This window comes from Phyllobates terribilis, unplaced genomic scaffold, assembly GCF_046119375.1.
Source record: "Phyllobates terribilis strain yellow unplaced genomic scaffold, ASM4611937v1 Scaffold_8__6_contigs__length_399053987, whole genome shotgun sequence".
In the NCBI taxonomy this organism is placed as follows: domain Eukaryota; kingdom Metazoa; phylum Chordata; class Amphibia; order Anura; family Dendrobatidae; genus Phyllobates; species Phyllobates terribilis.
In genome coordinates this window covers 341,933,543-341,951,074 of record NW_027362768.1, presented here as the reverse complement: position 1 = coordinate 341,951,074, position 17,532 = coordinate 341,933,543, and the positions used below count along the sequence as shown (strand labels likewise).

Genomic DNA, 17,532 nt, shown 5'->3' with positions numbered 1-17,532 from the left:
ATTTTTATTATTATTATGCTTTGTTTATATAGCGCCATTATCTTCCAAAGCTCTACCTCCTTTACATAAAGTCAAATTTTTGTCCTAGTTTCTTGTGACATTTTTAGATTTGGAGTGTGGGTCGAGCATGTTCACCTCCACTCCATTTAGGATAGAACTGTATAACCCCATTCTTGGGTTTGCAATGCCCAGTTCTTGGAATCTGTGGGAGTCCTGGTAGTCAGACTCCCAGCGATCAGCAAATTATCCCCTATCCCATGGATAGGAGATATCTAAACCCTTTAAGGACTCTAAAATCCCTGCCCACAGAAAGGAGTGCTGGCATTCATTAAGGTTTTACTAGTTTTGATTAACTTGCGATTACAGCTCATTACAACTTTTGGCTTTTGCTTTACTCAAGTATGTTTGGTAAAAATTTTCAGCATTTGTTTCTAAACTTGCTTTGCAGCCCTAACAAAGTAGAGGTTCTTACAAAGCAGATGATTGGTTACCACCTTTCTACAAAACAAACCCCCCAAGGCGGTGTCAAAGTTAACAAGGTACGGTACCGTATTATGTTGAGTATCTCTGTATTACTGCTACCAGCAGCACATGGGGCCGTTGTTGTATGAATTTTGCCCTTTTGTTGTTAACGCCAACATTTGACTTTCTGCTGCTGTAAAACTACGGCACCCAGTGGGCCAGGGCTCTCCTGCTTAAAGTTGTAGTTTTGAAGATTTTTTGGGGTGGACTTGCCAGCTTTTTGTTTAATTATGCAAAAGTTTGTTTTCTCTTAAATCAGGAGTGTCAAACTAATTTTCACTGAGAACCATATTAGCATTATGGTTACCTTCAAAGGGCCGCGTGTAATTGTAAGGGTTCATGCAGACGTGCCTGCGTAGTATGGCTAAGAGAGCAGTCCTTAGGTAGTAGGGCTAAGAGCGCAGTTCCTGGGTAGAAGAGCGCTGGGTCAGACCTCAGTCCAAGACTGCTCCCTATGCTAAGTACTGGCTGCATCTGCTCTGATTCAAAGATGGTACCATACAAAAGTTCTAGCTGACTGCGCTCACTGTTTGCGCTTGCGGTTTGTGCTGGCTGACTGCGCTTGCGGTTTGTGCTGGCTGACTGCGCTTGCGGTTTGTGCTGGCTGACTGCGCTTGCGGTTTGTGCTGGCTGACTGCGCTTGCGGTTTGTGCTGGCTGACTGCGCTTGCGGTTTGTGCTGGCTGACTGCGCTTGCGGTTTGTGCTGGCTGACTGCGCTTGCGGTTTGTGCTGGCTGACTGCGCTTGCGGTTTGTGCTGGCGTTGCCCCCTCTGCTAGGCACTGGCTGTGTCAACGTAGAACGCAGACAATACTTAGAGGGGGGTGGCGCCAAACAGGGGGTGAGTGTTATGTTAGATTTTGGGCACATACTTCCACCCTGCTTTGACCGGCTTTCCGTACGGGGAAAGTGGAGAGCTGGTTCTTCTGTGTCCTTTGGCATTGCAGACAGAGGTACGGTTGCCTTTGTGTTTTACCCCTCAATGTTATTGCTAATAGTACCCATAAATCTCTTGACAGACTCTCTCTAAAAATGGAGGAGGCCATCAAAGTAAAAAAACATGCACATTTTGGCACAGATTCGTTTTTATCATGTTGCTGCTGCTGCAGTGTCTGTAAGCTCTGTATCTAGCTCCTGCTTCTCATGGTTCTCTCTGCTTTCCCCTCCCTTCTCTCAGTGATAGAGCTAGCAGCAGGGAGCAGATATGGGCTGTACACAGATCTTCAGTGGAGAGGGGAGGAAGTATTTCAGGACAGCGCAGAGAACGGGGCTATACACAAGGAGAAAACTACATGAAGAGGAAATAAGTGCAGGATAGAAGCTGTGCTGATATGAGCTAATGAAGACCTGGATACATAGACAGCTCATATCCAGCCTGCATTACTGGGAGGGACACTCTTACAACAGAAACATCTTGCACTTGTATTAGACTGTAAACTGCCTATCAAGGTGTCTGAAATTGAATAAAAGAATGAAGATTGCAAACTGAATTTTTTTTCCTGTCATTGGTGTCTTCAGCTTTTACATTCCTTTAAAAGCCTACAACCAGCCTTTTCCCTCTTAGCACAACCCTCATGCTCCATTCATTTCTAGATGCCTGTGTATTTACCCAACTGACTAGTAACAATGTGTCTAACAGGAATAAGTTTCCCAAAAAAAAAAAAAGTTGGCTCTTTCAGTGCAAAATTTTTCTTTTAAGATCCTCTGCCATTGTTCTCACTTTTGATCTGAAATAATTAAAGTTTTTTTTTGCAGGTATGTAAAATCTGGTATGATGACTGTCGAACGGTTCACTGTTTACCCCCTTTGCTGTGCTTCAGCGAAAAAACTACACCTCAGCGAATTGAAAGACCCAAGTAATTAATGAGCCGCTCTCTCGGCTTTTTGGCAGGCGTCCACGTTCCTGCTTCTGTAGGAAACACTTTTCTTTAAATGTGAAAAACAAAAGACGTCAAGTGATGGTAAAACTGGCCTCATTATGCTCCGTGTTTAACTGCACCTCTGCGCCTTTATGTAGAAGACAGAAAAACTTGCTTCATTAGTTTAAAATTAGCATGTTTCATTGGCCAGGGCTGGAATTCTCCAGTGTCTGCAGCGCAGACGTGGCGGCACAGTAGCATACTGAACAGTCCGGCTGGGCAGATTTACAGCGCAGTTCTGGAAAGAAGAGAGGAAATGCTCACAGTATTATACAGCAAGAGGCACATCCATGTGCACCATGTTATAGGACAGGGGAGCTGAGCAGATTGTTATATAGCGGGAAAACATTCTGTACAACTTGAAATTCCATGTTTAATACTTGCTTATTGGGGGCACATTTGTGTCCAGTAGGCGGAGTCACCCACAACCAAGTCGATCACTGATTAGGACAGCCAACTGGACGTATAAGACTAATTTGTAAAAATATTTTCCTACAAACTTTATACAATGTGTTCAGTGTGTGTAATATATATTGTGTGTATACAGATATGTGTATGTGTATATGTGTGTGTGTGTATGTATATATATATATATATATATATATATATATATATATATATATATATATATATATAATTTATGTAGACACGTAATATTTTTCAGTGGGAAGAAAATTTCTTAATTAAATCTTATAAGTCAAGTCAACTTGGTCATAGGTGGCTTCACCTACTGGACACAAAATAATCACTGATTAGGACCGTCCCCTGGACTTCATTCTTGTGCTAATTGGTCCAGTGAGCCGTCCTAATCAGTGATCGATTTTGTGTCCAGTAGGTGGAGTCTTCCGCCCACTGGATTTATAAGACCTAACTGTACAAAAATTTTCTTAATTTTGTTACACACAGTATATTTGTATAAAAGTTTGTATGTGTGTGTATATTTTATTTATTATATACAGTACAGACCAAAAGTTTGGACACACCTCATTTAAAGATTTTTCTGTATTTTCATGACTAGGAAAATTGTACATTCACACTGAAGGCAACAAAACTATGAATTAACACATGTGGAATTATATACTTAACAAAAATGTGTGAAACAACTGAAAATATGTCTTATATTCTAGGTTCTTCAAAGTAGCCACCTTTTGCTTTGATGACTGCTTTGCACACTCTTGGCATTCTCTTGATGAGCTTCAAGAGGTAGTCACCGGAAATGGTCTTCCAACAATCTTGAAGGAGTTCCCAGAGATGCTTAGCACTTGTTGGCCCTTTTGCCTTCACTCTGCGGTCCAGCTCACCCCAAACTATCTCAATTGGGTTCAGGTCTGGTGACTGTGGAGGCCAGGTCATCTGGCGTAGCACCCCATCACTCTCCTTCTTGGTCAAATAGCCCTTACACAGCCTGGAGGTGTGTTTGGGGTCATTGTCCTGTTGAAAAATAAATGATGGTCCAACTAAACGCAAACCGGATGGAATAGCATGCCGCTGCAAGATGCCGTGGTAGCCATGCTGGTTCAGTATGCCTTCAATTTCTCTTTCCCCATGACGGCACCACGGAGAGGGGATCCGCCCTTCAAGGACAGGAAACCTACAGATAAAAAGGGCGGCACCTCTCTCCCGCATCAGTTGGTTTCCTGTCCTTGATGGGGACCTACAGATGAGAAGAAAAAAGAAAGAAAGTAAAAGAAAAGATGGACTTACCAGGCCCGGCCAGACCGGTTCAGGCAGCGGGGGTTCCCTGCCTCGGCTGGTGCGGTAGCCTGTAGCGCCACCACTGGGGTCAGTGGGCCTCTAGGGTGGCAGGGAGACGCGACGCAGGGATTGGACCGCCGCGGTCTCTAGTGGTGTCGGGGCCCAGGTTGGCAAGTATGGTGGGGCTTCCGGGGCTCAGGTTGATGAGTAGGCCTGAGCTCTGGGGCCCAGGTCGGATGCTTGCCTGGGCTTCCGGGGGACGCCTTCCTGGGACGGAGATTCGGCGTGTCTCGGGGCGCGCGCGGTCGGCGCTCCCCTCTGACGCGGCTGGGGGCGCGCTCCGGAAGTGCCGCGGGTCCCTCTGGGAGCGGCGTTTGAACGCGCGCATGGGGGCGGGGGCGTCCCCCACGCTGGAGGTACACAGCGGTGGCCTAGCCAGGGGGGGGGGCACTCCTCATAGCTCAGAGGTGGCCTGCCAGAGGGGGGGGCGGACCCCTATAGAGATTAAATTGCCAGGGAAGCACAGGGAAAGTGCTTCCTGGCAGACTCTGGCACTCTTCAGCTTTGAGCGAGTAGGAGCTACAGGAGGTGCAGCCCCTGCACCCCCACTCACCATCACCTCAGAGACGCGGAAAGCGTACAAAAGGACCCTCCAGTGACCCTTCACGCCAACACAGCCAAGGTGACGGCGGGAGTGGACGGTCTGGCAGGTCTTCACAACGCGGCAAGGACTCCAGCGTGGCGTCAACCTCGAAGAAAGACCCAGCTACTGGGACCGGTTCCTGTTCAAATCCGGTATTCCCTCTTACAACGGGTCTGTAAGTGATCTTCGTGAAAGCTCACTTGTAACTTGGGGCCCCCCTCTCTTTTCTTCTCAGGGAAGGAAGAGTACGGGCAAGTCCAAGCACAGGACCTGCGCACTTTGCACAGAGGATCTGCCCACCACGTGGCTATAAAGACTGTGCAACTCATGCATCGAACAGACAATCTGTGTGGAGCCCCTTAAGTTTGCTTCAGAACTCAGATCCCTGATTAAGTCTCAGGTTGAGGATACCTTTAAGTCCCTGCAGAAGGGGGGGGGAGCAACAAGGGAAAACCAGACACCTATCCCCGGTGTCAGAATATAGTAGTTCAGACGAGGAGGGGGTAGTCTCCGATTCATTCTGCTCATCGTCTTCGTCATCTTCTGGGGATGGGGGTCGTAGCTGTTTCCCTATACACTGTGTTCCAAATTATTATGCAAAAAGTGTTTAGGAGTGATAAGGTAAGAATTTTTTTGTTTGTCAGTTAAACTCATTGATGGTGATGTGTGTCAGGGCTCTTTATATCACTGTAAGCAATTGCAGACACCTGTGCTAATTAGTTTGGCAGGTGTGTCCAATGAAAGACAAGACTACTTAAGAAGGCTGTCCCACATTATTAAGCAGCCTACATTTTCTGCCAAAATGGGAAAGAAAAAGGATGTGTCGGCTGCTGAGAAGCAACAAATTGTGGAGTGTTTAGGTCAAGGTATGACTACAATCAACATTGCCAAGACACTTCATCCTGATCATCGCACAATCAAGAAGTATGTAGCTGATTCACAATACACACGTGTGCGTGCTGATAAGGGAAAATTGAGGACTCTTTCCTACAGGCAATTACGTCAGGTTAAAAGAGCAGCGGCAAAAAAGCCTTGTCATAGCAGCAGACAAGTTTTTGAAGCTGCTAGTGCGTCCAACGTCCCCCGAACAACAAGGTGCAGGGTCCTTCAGAGGTTTGCAGCTGTGCATATGCCATCCTGTCGACCTCCTCTATCCACTGCACACAAGCATAAACGGCTCCAGTGGGCCAAACATTACATGAAGACTGATTTCAAAACTGTTTTGTTCACGGATGAGTGCCGTGCAACGCTCGATGGTCCAGATGGATGGAGTGGAGGATGGCTGGTTGATGGACACCCCATGCAAACACGGCTACGGCGCCAACAAGGAGAAGGTGGAGTAATGTTTTGGGCTGGAATCATGGGGAGAGAGATTGTCGGCCCCTTTAGGATCCCTGAAGGGGTAAAGATGAACTCCATAATGTATGTGGAGTTTCTCAAACAGCACTTCCTGCCATGGTTCAAGAAGAAGAACCGTGCATTGCGCAGCAAGATCATTTTCATGCATGATAATGCACCGTCTCATGCTGCACATAACACATCGGCATCTCTGGCTGCTATGGGCATAAAAGGGGAAAAACTTATGGTGTGGCCCCCATGCTCCCCTGACCTCAACCCCATTGAGAACCTCTGGAGCATCATCAAAAGGAGTGTCTATGATGGCGGGAGGCAGTTCACATCTAAGCAACAGCTCTGGGAGGGTATTCTGTCCTCATGCAAAACAATTGAAGCAGAAACCATCCAAAACCTGACAAATTCAATGGACGAGAGAGTTCAGAAGCTCCTTTCGAACAAGGGGTCCTATGTGCAAATGTAACATCACCTAGAATAAAGTTTTGAGTTGAAAACTGTTTGATTTCAGTTTGTAATAACCTGCTAATGCTTATAATTTCAAAAATGACAATTTTTTGTTCTTTATTAAAATGAAAAGGTTAAAAACTCTGCTGTGCATAATAATTTGGAAAATGCATTTTGAGTGCAGTTTGAGTGTTTTATTTTTTTAAAAATATACTGTTATCATAGGCAGTTTGTACAAAAACCTTTCAATTGTACTCTAATAGTTATTTGACTGGAAAATTACAATGACTGCAATTCATATAGGTAAATTGGGAAAATCTGAGAAAATATTATTTGCATAATAATTTGGAACACAGTGTAGATGGAACCGATAGTTTGATTAAAGCAGTTAGGTCCACTATGGGGTTCTTAGATCCTCGCCCTAAAAAAATCAGTCCAGGATATAATGTTTAGTGGCCTGGAACAGAAGAAAAGGAGATCCTTCCCTCTTAATGATAAAGTACACTCTCTGATTAAGAGGGAATGGAAAAAAACGGAGAGGAAAGGATTGTTGTCGCCCAAAAGGAAATACCTCTTCGAGGACCCACTATGCTCCTTCTGGGGGAAGGCGCCTAAAATAGACGTAGCAATAGCCAAGGCCTCTAAAAAAAATTTCCCTGCCATTCGAAGACATGGGGGTGCTGAAAGACCCAGTGGACAAAAAAGTAGACTCCTTTCTGAAAGGAGCTTGGGAGGCGGCAGGGGGGGCTAAAACCCGCGGTGGCAGCCACATGCACAGCCAGATCTTTAATGATCTGGCTGGACCAGCTGGAAACGCAATTAAAAAATAAAACATCAAGGGTTAACATAATAGGCTCCATCCCAGTAATGAAGGGCGCAGCAGCTTTTCTGGCTGACGCCTCAGCCGACTCCGTCAGACTGGCCGCCAGGGCTGGGAGTTTTTCTAACGCAGCTAGACGGGCCCTCTGGCTCAAATGCTGGCCGGGCGACCTCCAAACAAAGTCTAGGCTGTGCTCCATCCCTTGCGAGGGGGAATTCCTATTCGGATCTACCCTGGACGATATCCTTGACAAAGCCGGGGACAACAAAAAACGCTTCCCGGTCCTCTCCGGTACTTCATTTAGGAAATCCTTTCGGAGCAGGAAATTCATGTGGAGAAAACCCCCCAAAGACCAGGACAGGTGGGAGGACAGGAGACAAAAAAAGGCCAAGGGGTTTATGTTTAACAGGCCCCTCAGTGACAATAGGAAACCCGCCCAATGAAAGGCAGCCCCTGGTGGGGGGGGGGACTTCTCCATTTCCTCCCGGCCTGGGAAAAAATTTCAAACAGTCGTTGGATTTTAGACCTGATAAAATCAGGACTAAGATTCCAGTTCCTCTCCATTCCCGGTCCAAATTTCGTCATAACCCCCGTGACGTCTTCAGGGGTAGAACAACTGGCTCTAGAACAGGAGGTTCTAGGCCTAGTAGGCAAAGCAGTCCTTCAGGAAGTCCCAGCTCAGGAGGAAGGCGAAGGATTCTACTCCCCTCTGTTTCTCAGAAAAAAAACGGACGGAACATTCAGGACTATTGTGAACCTAAAAAAATTGAAAAGATTTCTAAAGGTACAATCGTTCAAGATGGAATCAATAAAAACATCAGTGAAATTGTTGTTCCCAGACTGTTTTATGGCTGTCATGGATCTGAAGGACGCCTATTATGATGTCCCCATACACAGAGACTACCGGAAATTCCTGAGAGTAGCGATACCGCTGAAGGGCATAATCAAACACTACCAATATGCGTCTCTTCCCTTCGGGTTAGCGATAGCCCCAAGGGTCTTCACAAAGATAGTGGCAGAGGTTATGGCCCATCTGAGGGAGCAGAACATCCTGATAATCCCGTACCTGGACGATCTGCTTATAATAGGCAACTCGTTCAACCATTGCAAGGACTATCTAGCAAAAGTCATGGGTTCCTTGTCGAATTTAGGCTGGCTTCTGAATCTAAAAAAATCCAGGTTGGAGCCAGATCAAGTGCAAGAGTACTTGGGTATCCTATTAGATTTGAGGAATCAGGAATGCCGTCTCCCGGCGGGGAAAATCCAGAGTATGATGGCCCGAGCATCCCATTGTAAAGAGCCATCCCTATATGACTCTGCGAGGAGCAATGTCCCTCCTAGGTTCCATGACTGCCTGCATCCCGGGGGTCCGCTGGGCTCCGTTGCACACCAGGGACTTACAATGGGAAATCTTGGGGGCGGAAAGGTCACTAAGAGGGCACTTAGAAGGTCGGCTCACTTTATCATCAAAAACCTTGCTTTCCCTGACATGGTGGACAGAGGGGGACAATTTAGCCAGAGGCGTTCCATGGACAATATCAGTGTCACAGGTCCTAACGACAGATGCAAGCCCCAAGGGGTGGGGGGCTCATCTAAACGACCAGGTAGCTCATGGAGTCTGGTCAAAGGATTCGGAAGGGGTATCTTCCAACATGAGGGAACTTCTGGCGGTAAAATATGCTTTCTTAGAATTCTTAAACACTCTACGGGGGCATCATGTAAGAGTTTTTTCGGACAACAAGGTAGTGGTGGCATACTTAAATCGCCAGGGGGGGACTCGGTCCCATTCTCTTCTACAAGTGTCAAGTTCCATCCTCCAGGTAGCAGAGAACAATCTAGAGTCCCTATCGGCACTCCACATAAAAGGGACAGAGAATACCACGGCAGACTTCCTGAGCAGGACCCAGCTGAAACAGGGCGAGTGGGAGCTGAATCAGCTAGTGTTCAACCAAATCACGAGGGCTTGGGGGAACTCCTCCATAGACCTATTCGCCAACTGGCAAAACAAAAAAGTGGACATGTTCTGTTCAAGTCGACCCCAAGGGGAACCCAGCAGCACTAGATGCCTTCTCAATCCCATGGAACCACCAGCTAGCGTATGCCTTTCCTCCGATTGCTCTCATCCTGGCGGTTCTGAGGAAAATCAGGGAAGATGAGGCTAAAACCTCTCATTCACGGGTTTGAAAGTATTAGGGGAGGCCCCCGTTACTGCCATCTTGGAGTTCCTTCAAAAGGGGTTGGAGCGGGGGTTGGCCACAAGCACTCTAAAGGTTCAGGTGGCGGCACTGGAGCCCTATATAACTGCGACCTGGCCAGGGATAGGTTGATCTCCAGATTCATCAGGGCATCTCATAGGTCCAGGCCCATCCCCTCCCGGAATGCTCCTCCTTGCGACTTAAATTTAGTTCTTTCAGCCCTGACCAAGCGTCCCTTTGAACCTCTAGCGGATATATCCCTTAAAATCCTATCTCTTAAGACATCCCTTCTAGTAGCCCTCACATCGGCTCGTAGGGTTAGCGACATACAAGCCTTATCAGCGGGGCCCCCCTTTATGCAAATTCTAGACGACAGGGTGACACTTGGGACTGACCCAGCATACCTTCCTAAGGTGGGTTCACTTTTCCACAGGTCGCAGGAGGTCACCCTCCCTTCCTTTTGCTCAAACACAAAAAACAAGGAGGAAGACGCCCTTCACACCTTAGATGTCAGGAGGTGCATCATCCAGTACTTAGAGGCCACACAGGAGTGTAGGAAGGATGGGTCTCTTTTTGTGTGCTTCCAGGGATCTCGGAAGGGACGGAAGGCTTCTAAGAGCACCCTGGCAAGGTGGATAAGGGACGCCATCTCCCTGGCTTACTCCTCAAGCGTGAAACCGCGCCAGAGGATTTAAAGGCTCACTCGACTAGGGCAGTGGCAGCCTCCTGGGCGGAGAAAGCTGGGGCTTCAATCGATCAGATATGTAGAGCTGCAGCCTGGTCTTCCCCTTCTACATTCTTTAAGCACTATCGGCTGGATCTAACCTCTTCCTCGGACCTTACCTTTGGCAGAAGGGTTCTGGAGGCGGTGGTTCCTCCCTAGACAGCACTTCTCTGCAAATCTCTCCGTGGTGCCGTCATGGGGAAAGAGAAAGACGTAGTTACTTACCGGTAACGGGATTTCTCGGAACCCATGACGGCACCCGTACATTCCCTCCCTTCACACATGGGTGTGCACATTTATTTATTACCTATGTTTAGTCACAGAGTGTGTCTGGCAAGCTCCTTTTTAAGGGAAATGTTAAAATTTGTGTTACTAACCTGGCGGTCCTCTCTGTGCTCTGTAAACAACTGATGCGGGAGAGAGGTGCCGCCCTTTTTATCTGTAGGTTTCCTGTCCTTGAAGGGCGGATCCCCTCTCCGTGGTGCCGTCATGGGTTCCGAGAAATCCCGTTACCAGTAAGTAACTACGTCTTTTGAATAAATCCCCTACAGTGTTACCAGCGAAGCACCCCCACACCATCACACCTCCTCCTCCATGCTTCACGGTGGGAACCAAGCATGTAGAGTCCATCCGTTCACCTTTTCTGCGTCGCACAAAAACACGGTGGTTGGAACCAAAGATCTCAAATTTGGACTCATCAGACCAAAGCACAGATTTCCACTGGTCTAATGTCCATTCCTTGTGTTCTTTAGCCCAAACAAGTCTCTTCTGCTTGTTGCCTGTACTTAGCAGTGGTTTCCTAGCAGCTATTTTACCATGAAGGCCTGCTGCACAAAGTCTCCTCTTAGCAGTTGTTGTAGTGATGTGTCTGCTGCTAGAACTCTGTGTAGCATTGACCTGGTCTCTAATCTGAGCTGCTGTTAACCTGCGATTTCTGAGGCTGGTGACTCGGATAAACTTATCCTCAGAAGCAGAGGTGACTCTTGGTCTTCCTTTCCTGGGGCGGTCCTCATGTGAGCCAGTTTCTTTGTAGTGCTTGATGGTTTATGCAACTGCACTTGGGGACACATTCAAAGTTTGCCCAATTTTTCGGACTGACTGACCTTCATTTCTTAAAGTAATGATGGCCACTTGTTTTTCTTTACTTAGCTGCTTTTTTCTTGCCATAATACAAATTCTAACAGTCTATTCAGTAGGACTATCAGCTGTGTATCCACCTGACTTCTGCACAACACAACTGATGGTCCCAACCCCATTTATAAGGCAAGAAATCCCTCTTATTAAACCTGACGGGGCACACCTGTGAAGTGAAAACCATTTCCGGTGACTACCTCTTGAAGCTCATCAAGAGAATGCCAAGAGTGTGCAAAGCAGTCATCAAAGCAAAAGGTGGCTACTTTGAAGAACCTTGAATATAACACATATTTTCAGTTGTTTCACACTTTTTTGTTAAGTATATAATTCCACATGTGTTAAATCATAGTTTTGATGCCTTCAGTGTGAATGTACAATTTTCATAGTCATGAAAATACAGAAAAATCTTTAAATGAGATGGTGTGTCCAAACTTTTGGTCTGTACTGTATAATATATATTTGAATTATTTTTTTCCTTTCCTTTTTTGAAACAAATTTTCTTCTTAAATTGAGCTTATAAGTCCAGTAGGTGGTTCTAATCAGTGATCAACTTAGTCATGTGTGACTCCACCGTTATATAAAGTATCTATCACTCTGCTCAGCTCCTCCTGCTTTATAAGATGCCTCTAGCGAATGAAACACCATGATCAGTACGTCACATTCACTTTCGGGGGGGGGGGGGGGTCACCCGTCTCTATTAGAGATGAGCGAACTGGAACTGTAAAGTCCGGGGTTTGTACCAGACAGCAAGTGTCCAGTGCTCAATTTCGAACTTGGACTTCTCCCAGAAATCTGTTTTAGTGTAGAAAGAGACAGAGCGGGAACGAACCCCCTAGCCCTTACTACGACCATTTTACTGCATTAAAATTCGGGTCTCCATTGACTTCTTTGGGGTTCAGGTACAGTCCTGGACCTGAACCGAACTTTGGACTAAAGTTAGGTAGACCTCAAACATTCATGAATCCACTCATCCCTAGTCTTTAGGACGCTTAAGTAGTCCAGACTCTGAAGACCCAAATAATTACTTCTTTTTTTTTTGCATAGTTTTTGATTGTTTTTCCTGTTTATTTACGAATTAGTCTTCATTTAATTTGCATCTACTTTCAAGTCTGTTTTATGCAGGAGATATATATATTTATTATAATATTTATTTATTTTTTAGAATGTCAGTAGTCATTGCCGTCAGGCTTTGGGGTCTCCAGAAGTTTTCTACTGATTTTATCAATTGCAACTTGTTAAACAGTTCTGAAAATTTTTGACTTGTGGCTAAATTTAAATCTGAACTTTTTCTGCAAATTTTGCAACTTTTTGTGCTAAAGAGCCTAAAAAAGAATGTAGAATTAAAGTAAAAATTATTTTTGATTTTGCACAAAGTTCATGAATCGCGTGCTGAATTTTGAACAATTTGGCACAAAATACTGATACTTTTATTCCGACAGTAGTCCTGTGACCTCATCCCTGCTGTTATGATGATGGCGATCACCTGCCGTAATTGCTGCACCCAATCTCCGGCCTACATCTTTCATGTACGTCACATACATGTGTCAGCACTAGTGTTGAGCGATACCTTCCGATATCAGGAAATATCGTATCGGATTGGATCGGGCCGATACTCAAAAAGTATCGGATATCGCCGATTCCGATACCGGAAACCAATGCAAGTCAATGGGACACAAATATCGGAATGAAAATAAACCCTTTCTTTCCTTGTAGGTTAATTCTACATGAAGTAAAACAACTAAGAATAATGTAGAATGACATGAAAAGCCGGCAATTCATCAGCGGCATTCACCGGTACCCGACAATTTACAACAGAAAGAATAGAGCTTCACACATAGATTAGATAGTTAGAAACATGTCAGTCATATATATATGAAGTACAGTGACAGTGTTGCTTACTGTACTTGTCATTTAGTGTAAAGGATTTATTAAAAAAAATATTAGTGTTTTCGGGCACCGTCTCTTTAAAAAGCCGGCCGGCAATTCAGCATCTGTACCCGACAATTTATAACAGACAGAATAGAGAATCACACATAGATTAGATAGATAGAAACATGTCAATCACATATATAAGAAGTACAGTGACAGTGTTGCTTACAGAACTTGTCATTTAGTGTAAGGATTTATTAAAAAAATATTAGTGTTTTCGTGCACCGTCTCTTTAAAAAAGCCGGCCGGCAATTCAGCATCTGTACCCGACAATTTATAACAGACAGAATAGAGCTTCACACATAGATTAGATAGATAGAAACATGTCAGTCACATATATATGAAGTACAGTGACAGTGTTGCTTACTGTACTTGTCATTTAGTGTAAAGGATTTATTTAAAAAAATAATAGTGTTTTCAGCACCGTTCTCTTTAAGAAAGCCGGCCGGCAATTCAGCATCTGTACCCGACAATTTAGAATAGAAGGAATAGAGAATCACACATAGATTAGATAGATAGAAACATGTCAGTCACATATATATGAAGTACAGTGACAGTGTTGATTACTGTACTTGTCATTTAGTGTTAAAATAAAGGATTTATTTAAAAAAAAAATTGGCGTGGGGTTCCCCTTAATTTTTAGGCTCTAGCGGAGGTTAAGCAGACAGCTGGGGCAAATGTTTGAAGCCTGGGAAGGGGGTAATACCCACGGAGCTTCCCAGGCTACTAATATCAGCCCCCAGCTGAATACCTAGCCTTTACTAGCTATTAAAATGGGGGAACCCCCCCAAAAAAATAACGTGGGTCCCCCTAATTTAATAGCTAGCACAGGCTAGGCAGACAGCTGGGGGCTGATATTAATAGCCCAGGAAGGGTGCCATGAATATTGGCCCCCTCCCAGGCTAGAAACACCAGCCGTCAGCCGCCCCAATAATGGCGCATCCATAGGATGCGCCAATTCTGGCACTTAGCCTCGCTCTCCACGCTGCCCTGGTGCGGTGGCAGGGGGTAATAGGGTTGGGGTTGATGGTCAGCTTATAATGCCAGCTGACATCAAGCCCAGGTTAGTAATGGAGAGGCGTCTAATAAGACACCCCCATTACTAACCCCATAGTCAAAGTTAAAAGAAAACACAAACACCCAGAGTAAAGTCCTTTAATTGAAATAAAGACACAATTCTTTATTGTTCTAAATTAAACCATACTTACCATCACGCCCATTCCAGCTGAAGCCAACGATCTCCTGCAATAAAAGAAAAATAATAAAGCAACCTCATCCTTACCTTTCGATGGTTCCCAGGACAGCTCCAGCTCTGCTACATCGAGATGACAGCTGGACCGCAGCAAAGCTGCCATCCAGCCTGTCATCCCGCAGACACTGAGAAGCGCAGGCATGCTTGCGCTCCTCAGTGTCTCTCTGTGACGTGTCTGGCTGTGACGTCATCCAGATGAGCCGAGTTCATGTCCAATGAACTCAGCTCACCTCATGCACGTCACTGACAGCGTGGGAAAATTCTCACGCTGAAGTGCTGAGTGCAGGAGATTTTCCCACGCTGTCAGTGACGTACATGAGGTGAGCTGAGTTCATTGGACATGACCTCGGCTCATCTGGATGCCGTCACAGCCAGACACTGAGGAGTGGAAGTATGCCTGCGCTTCTCAGTGTCTGCGGGATGACAGGCTGGATGGTAAGTATGGTTTAATTTAGAACAATAAAGAATTGTGTGTTTATTTCAATTAAAGGACTTTTTCTGGGTGTTGTGTTTTTTTAAATACTTTACTAGAAATTCATGGTGGTCATGTCTAATATTGGCTGTGACCCCATGATTCGGGCTTAGGGGCCAGCTGATAATGCCAAGCTGGCCTTAACCCCTTTATTACCCAGTGAGCCACCGCACCAGGGCCCTGGATGAGTTGGTACAGCGCCAGAAGATGGCGCTTCTATGAACGCGCCATTTTCTGGGGCGGCTGCGGACTGCAATTTGCAGCGGGGGGGGGCCAGAAAGCTTGGGCCTCCCTGCGCTGCGGATTCCAGCCCCCAGCTGCCTAGTTGTATCTGGCTGGGCACAAAAATAGGGCGAAGCCCCACGCATTTTTTTTTTTAATTATTTCATGAAATTCATGGAATAATTAAGAAAAAAAGGGCTTCCCTATATTGTTGTGTCCGGCTAGGTACAATAGGCAGCTGGTGGTTGGGGGCAGCCCGTTCCTGCCTGCTGTACCTGGCTGGACACAAATATAGGGCGAAGCCCCACATAATTTTTTTTAAATTATTTCATGAATTCTGAAATAATTAAAAAAAAATTGACGTGGGCTTCACACTATATTTGTGTCCAGCCAGGTACAGGCAGGCAGGAAGGGCTGCCCCCAACCACCAGCTGTCTATTTGTACCTAGCCGGACACAACAATATAGGGAAGCCCTTTTTTTCTTATTATTCCATGAATTTCATGAAATAATTAAAAAAAAAAAAACGTGGAGCTTCTCCCTATTTTTGTGTCCAGCCAGGTACAACTAGGCAGCTGGGGGATGGAATCTGCAGCGCAGGGAGGCCCAAGCTTTCTGCCCCCCCCCCCCCCCCCCCCCCCCCCCCGCTGAAAATTGCAGTCCGCAGCCGCCCCGGAAAATGGCGCGTTCATAGAAGCTGGATGCTGTACCTGGCTGGCATACAAAAATATGGCGAAGCCCACGTCAAAAGTTTGGGAAAAATTTTTAAAAAATAAATAATAATTTAGGGACTGCATCTTTATTAAGTCCTCAAATGTCATTTAGTGTTAAAATAAAGGATTTATTTAAAAAAAAAATGGCGTGGGATCCCCCATAATTTTAGTCTCTAGCGGAGGTTAAGCAGACGGCTGGGGCAGATGTTTGAAGCCTGGGAAGGGGGTAAAACCCACGGAGCTTCCCAGGCTACTAATATCAGCCCCCAGCTGAATACCTAGCCTTTACTAGCTATTAAAATGGGGGACCCCCCCAAAAAAAATGACGTGGGGTCCCCCCTATTTTAATAGCTAGCAAAGGCTAGGCAGACAGCTGGGGGCTGATATTAATAGCTCAGGAAGGGTGCCATGAATATTGGCCCCCTCCCAGGCTAGAAACACCAGCCGTCAGCCGCCCCAGAAATGGCGCATCCATAGGATGCGCCAACTCTGGCACTTAGCCTCGCTCTTCCACGCTGCCCTGTGCGGTGGCAGGGGGTAATAGTGGTGGGGTTCATGTCAGCGCCAGCTGCCATGAAGCCCAGGTTAGTAATGATGGCCGTCTATATGACACCCCCATTACTAACCTACAAAGTGTTAAAAAGAAAAAACACACTACACCCAGAAAAAAATAATTTATTTGAAATAAAACACACCATTTTATTTAATTCTTAGTTTACTAAAAAAAAAAATAGTTACCTGTCCACGTTCCTGCGCTGATCTCCCATGCACAGCTGTCACATCTGGAGATGGTGACAGCTGTGCATGGCTGCTGTAAGCTCACACTGCCGGGAACACGTCCGCTCCCGGCAGCGGGAGCCACTGACTGAGGTCACCGGAGTGCATTCAGGCAGCGCAGCTCCGGAGACCTCCTTTACGGCAGTGCTGTACCGTGGGAATTTCTCACGATACAGCAGTGCCGTAAAGGAGCTAACCGGAGCAGCGCTGCCTGAACTCCGGTGAACCCTTACGGCCCCGTCATTCTAGCGGCGGCAGCGGTTCAGAGCGGTCACATTCTATGTGGCTGCTCTGAACTGGAGATCTTCGTGGGACACTCGTGGACTGCTACGGAGGGGTAAGGATAAGGTTGTGGTTTATTATTTTATATTTTATTACAAGAGATCGATGGCTTCGGGGAATTAGGTGTCTAGGTGAGTATAGGTGTAGTTTTTTATTTTTTACTTTATTTTAGGTGGCGATCGGCGGGGACAGGTAATGTATGAACTAATTTCTTTTAGGTAACCACTGGCCACCAATGACATGTATTTAAAATTTATTGGGGACACAGTAGGGCAATTTAAATAGCAGGATCAGGCTGATGGGAACTACTGCTCCCATCGAGCTGATCCTGCTGGCACGAGTGGACGGGCGACAGACATAGGCCGATGGGAGTAGTAGTGTCACATCGGCCTATGTCTGCCTGCACGCACAGACACATCACACAGACACCCCGCACAC

At 46.0% G+C, this 17,532-nt stretch overlaps 1 protein-coding gene across 1 annotated transcript in view; it reads left to right on the top strand.

Moving 5' to 3' along the window:
• The window catches only part of SUCLG2 (succinate-CoA ligase GDP-forming subunit beta), a 214,270-nt gene that overhangs the window by 55,867 nt on the left and 140,871 nt on the right, over nucleotides 1-17,532 (top strand). The window contains exon 4 of the mRNA XM_073644709.1: nucleotides 449-539. Coding sequence (XP_073500810.1) covers nucleotides 449-539 — 91 coding nt within the window. The remainder of the gene's footprint in view (nucleotides 1-448; nucleotides 540-17,532) is intronic.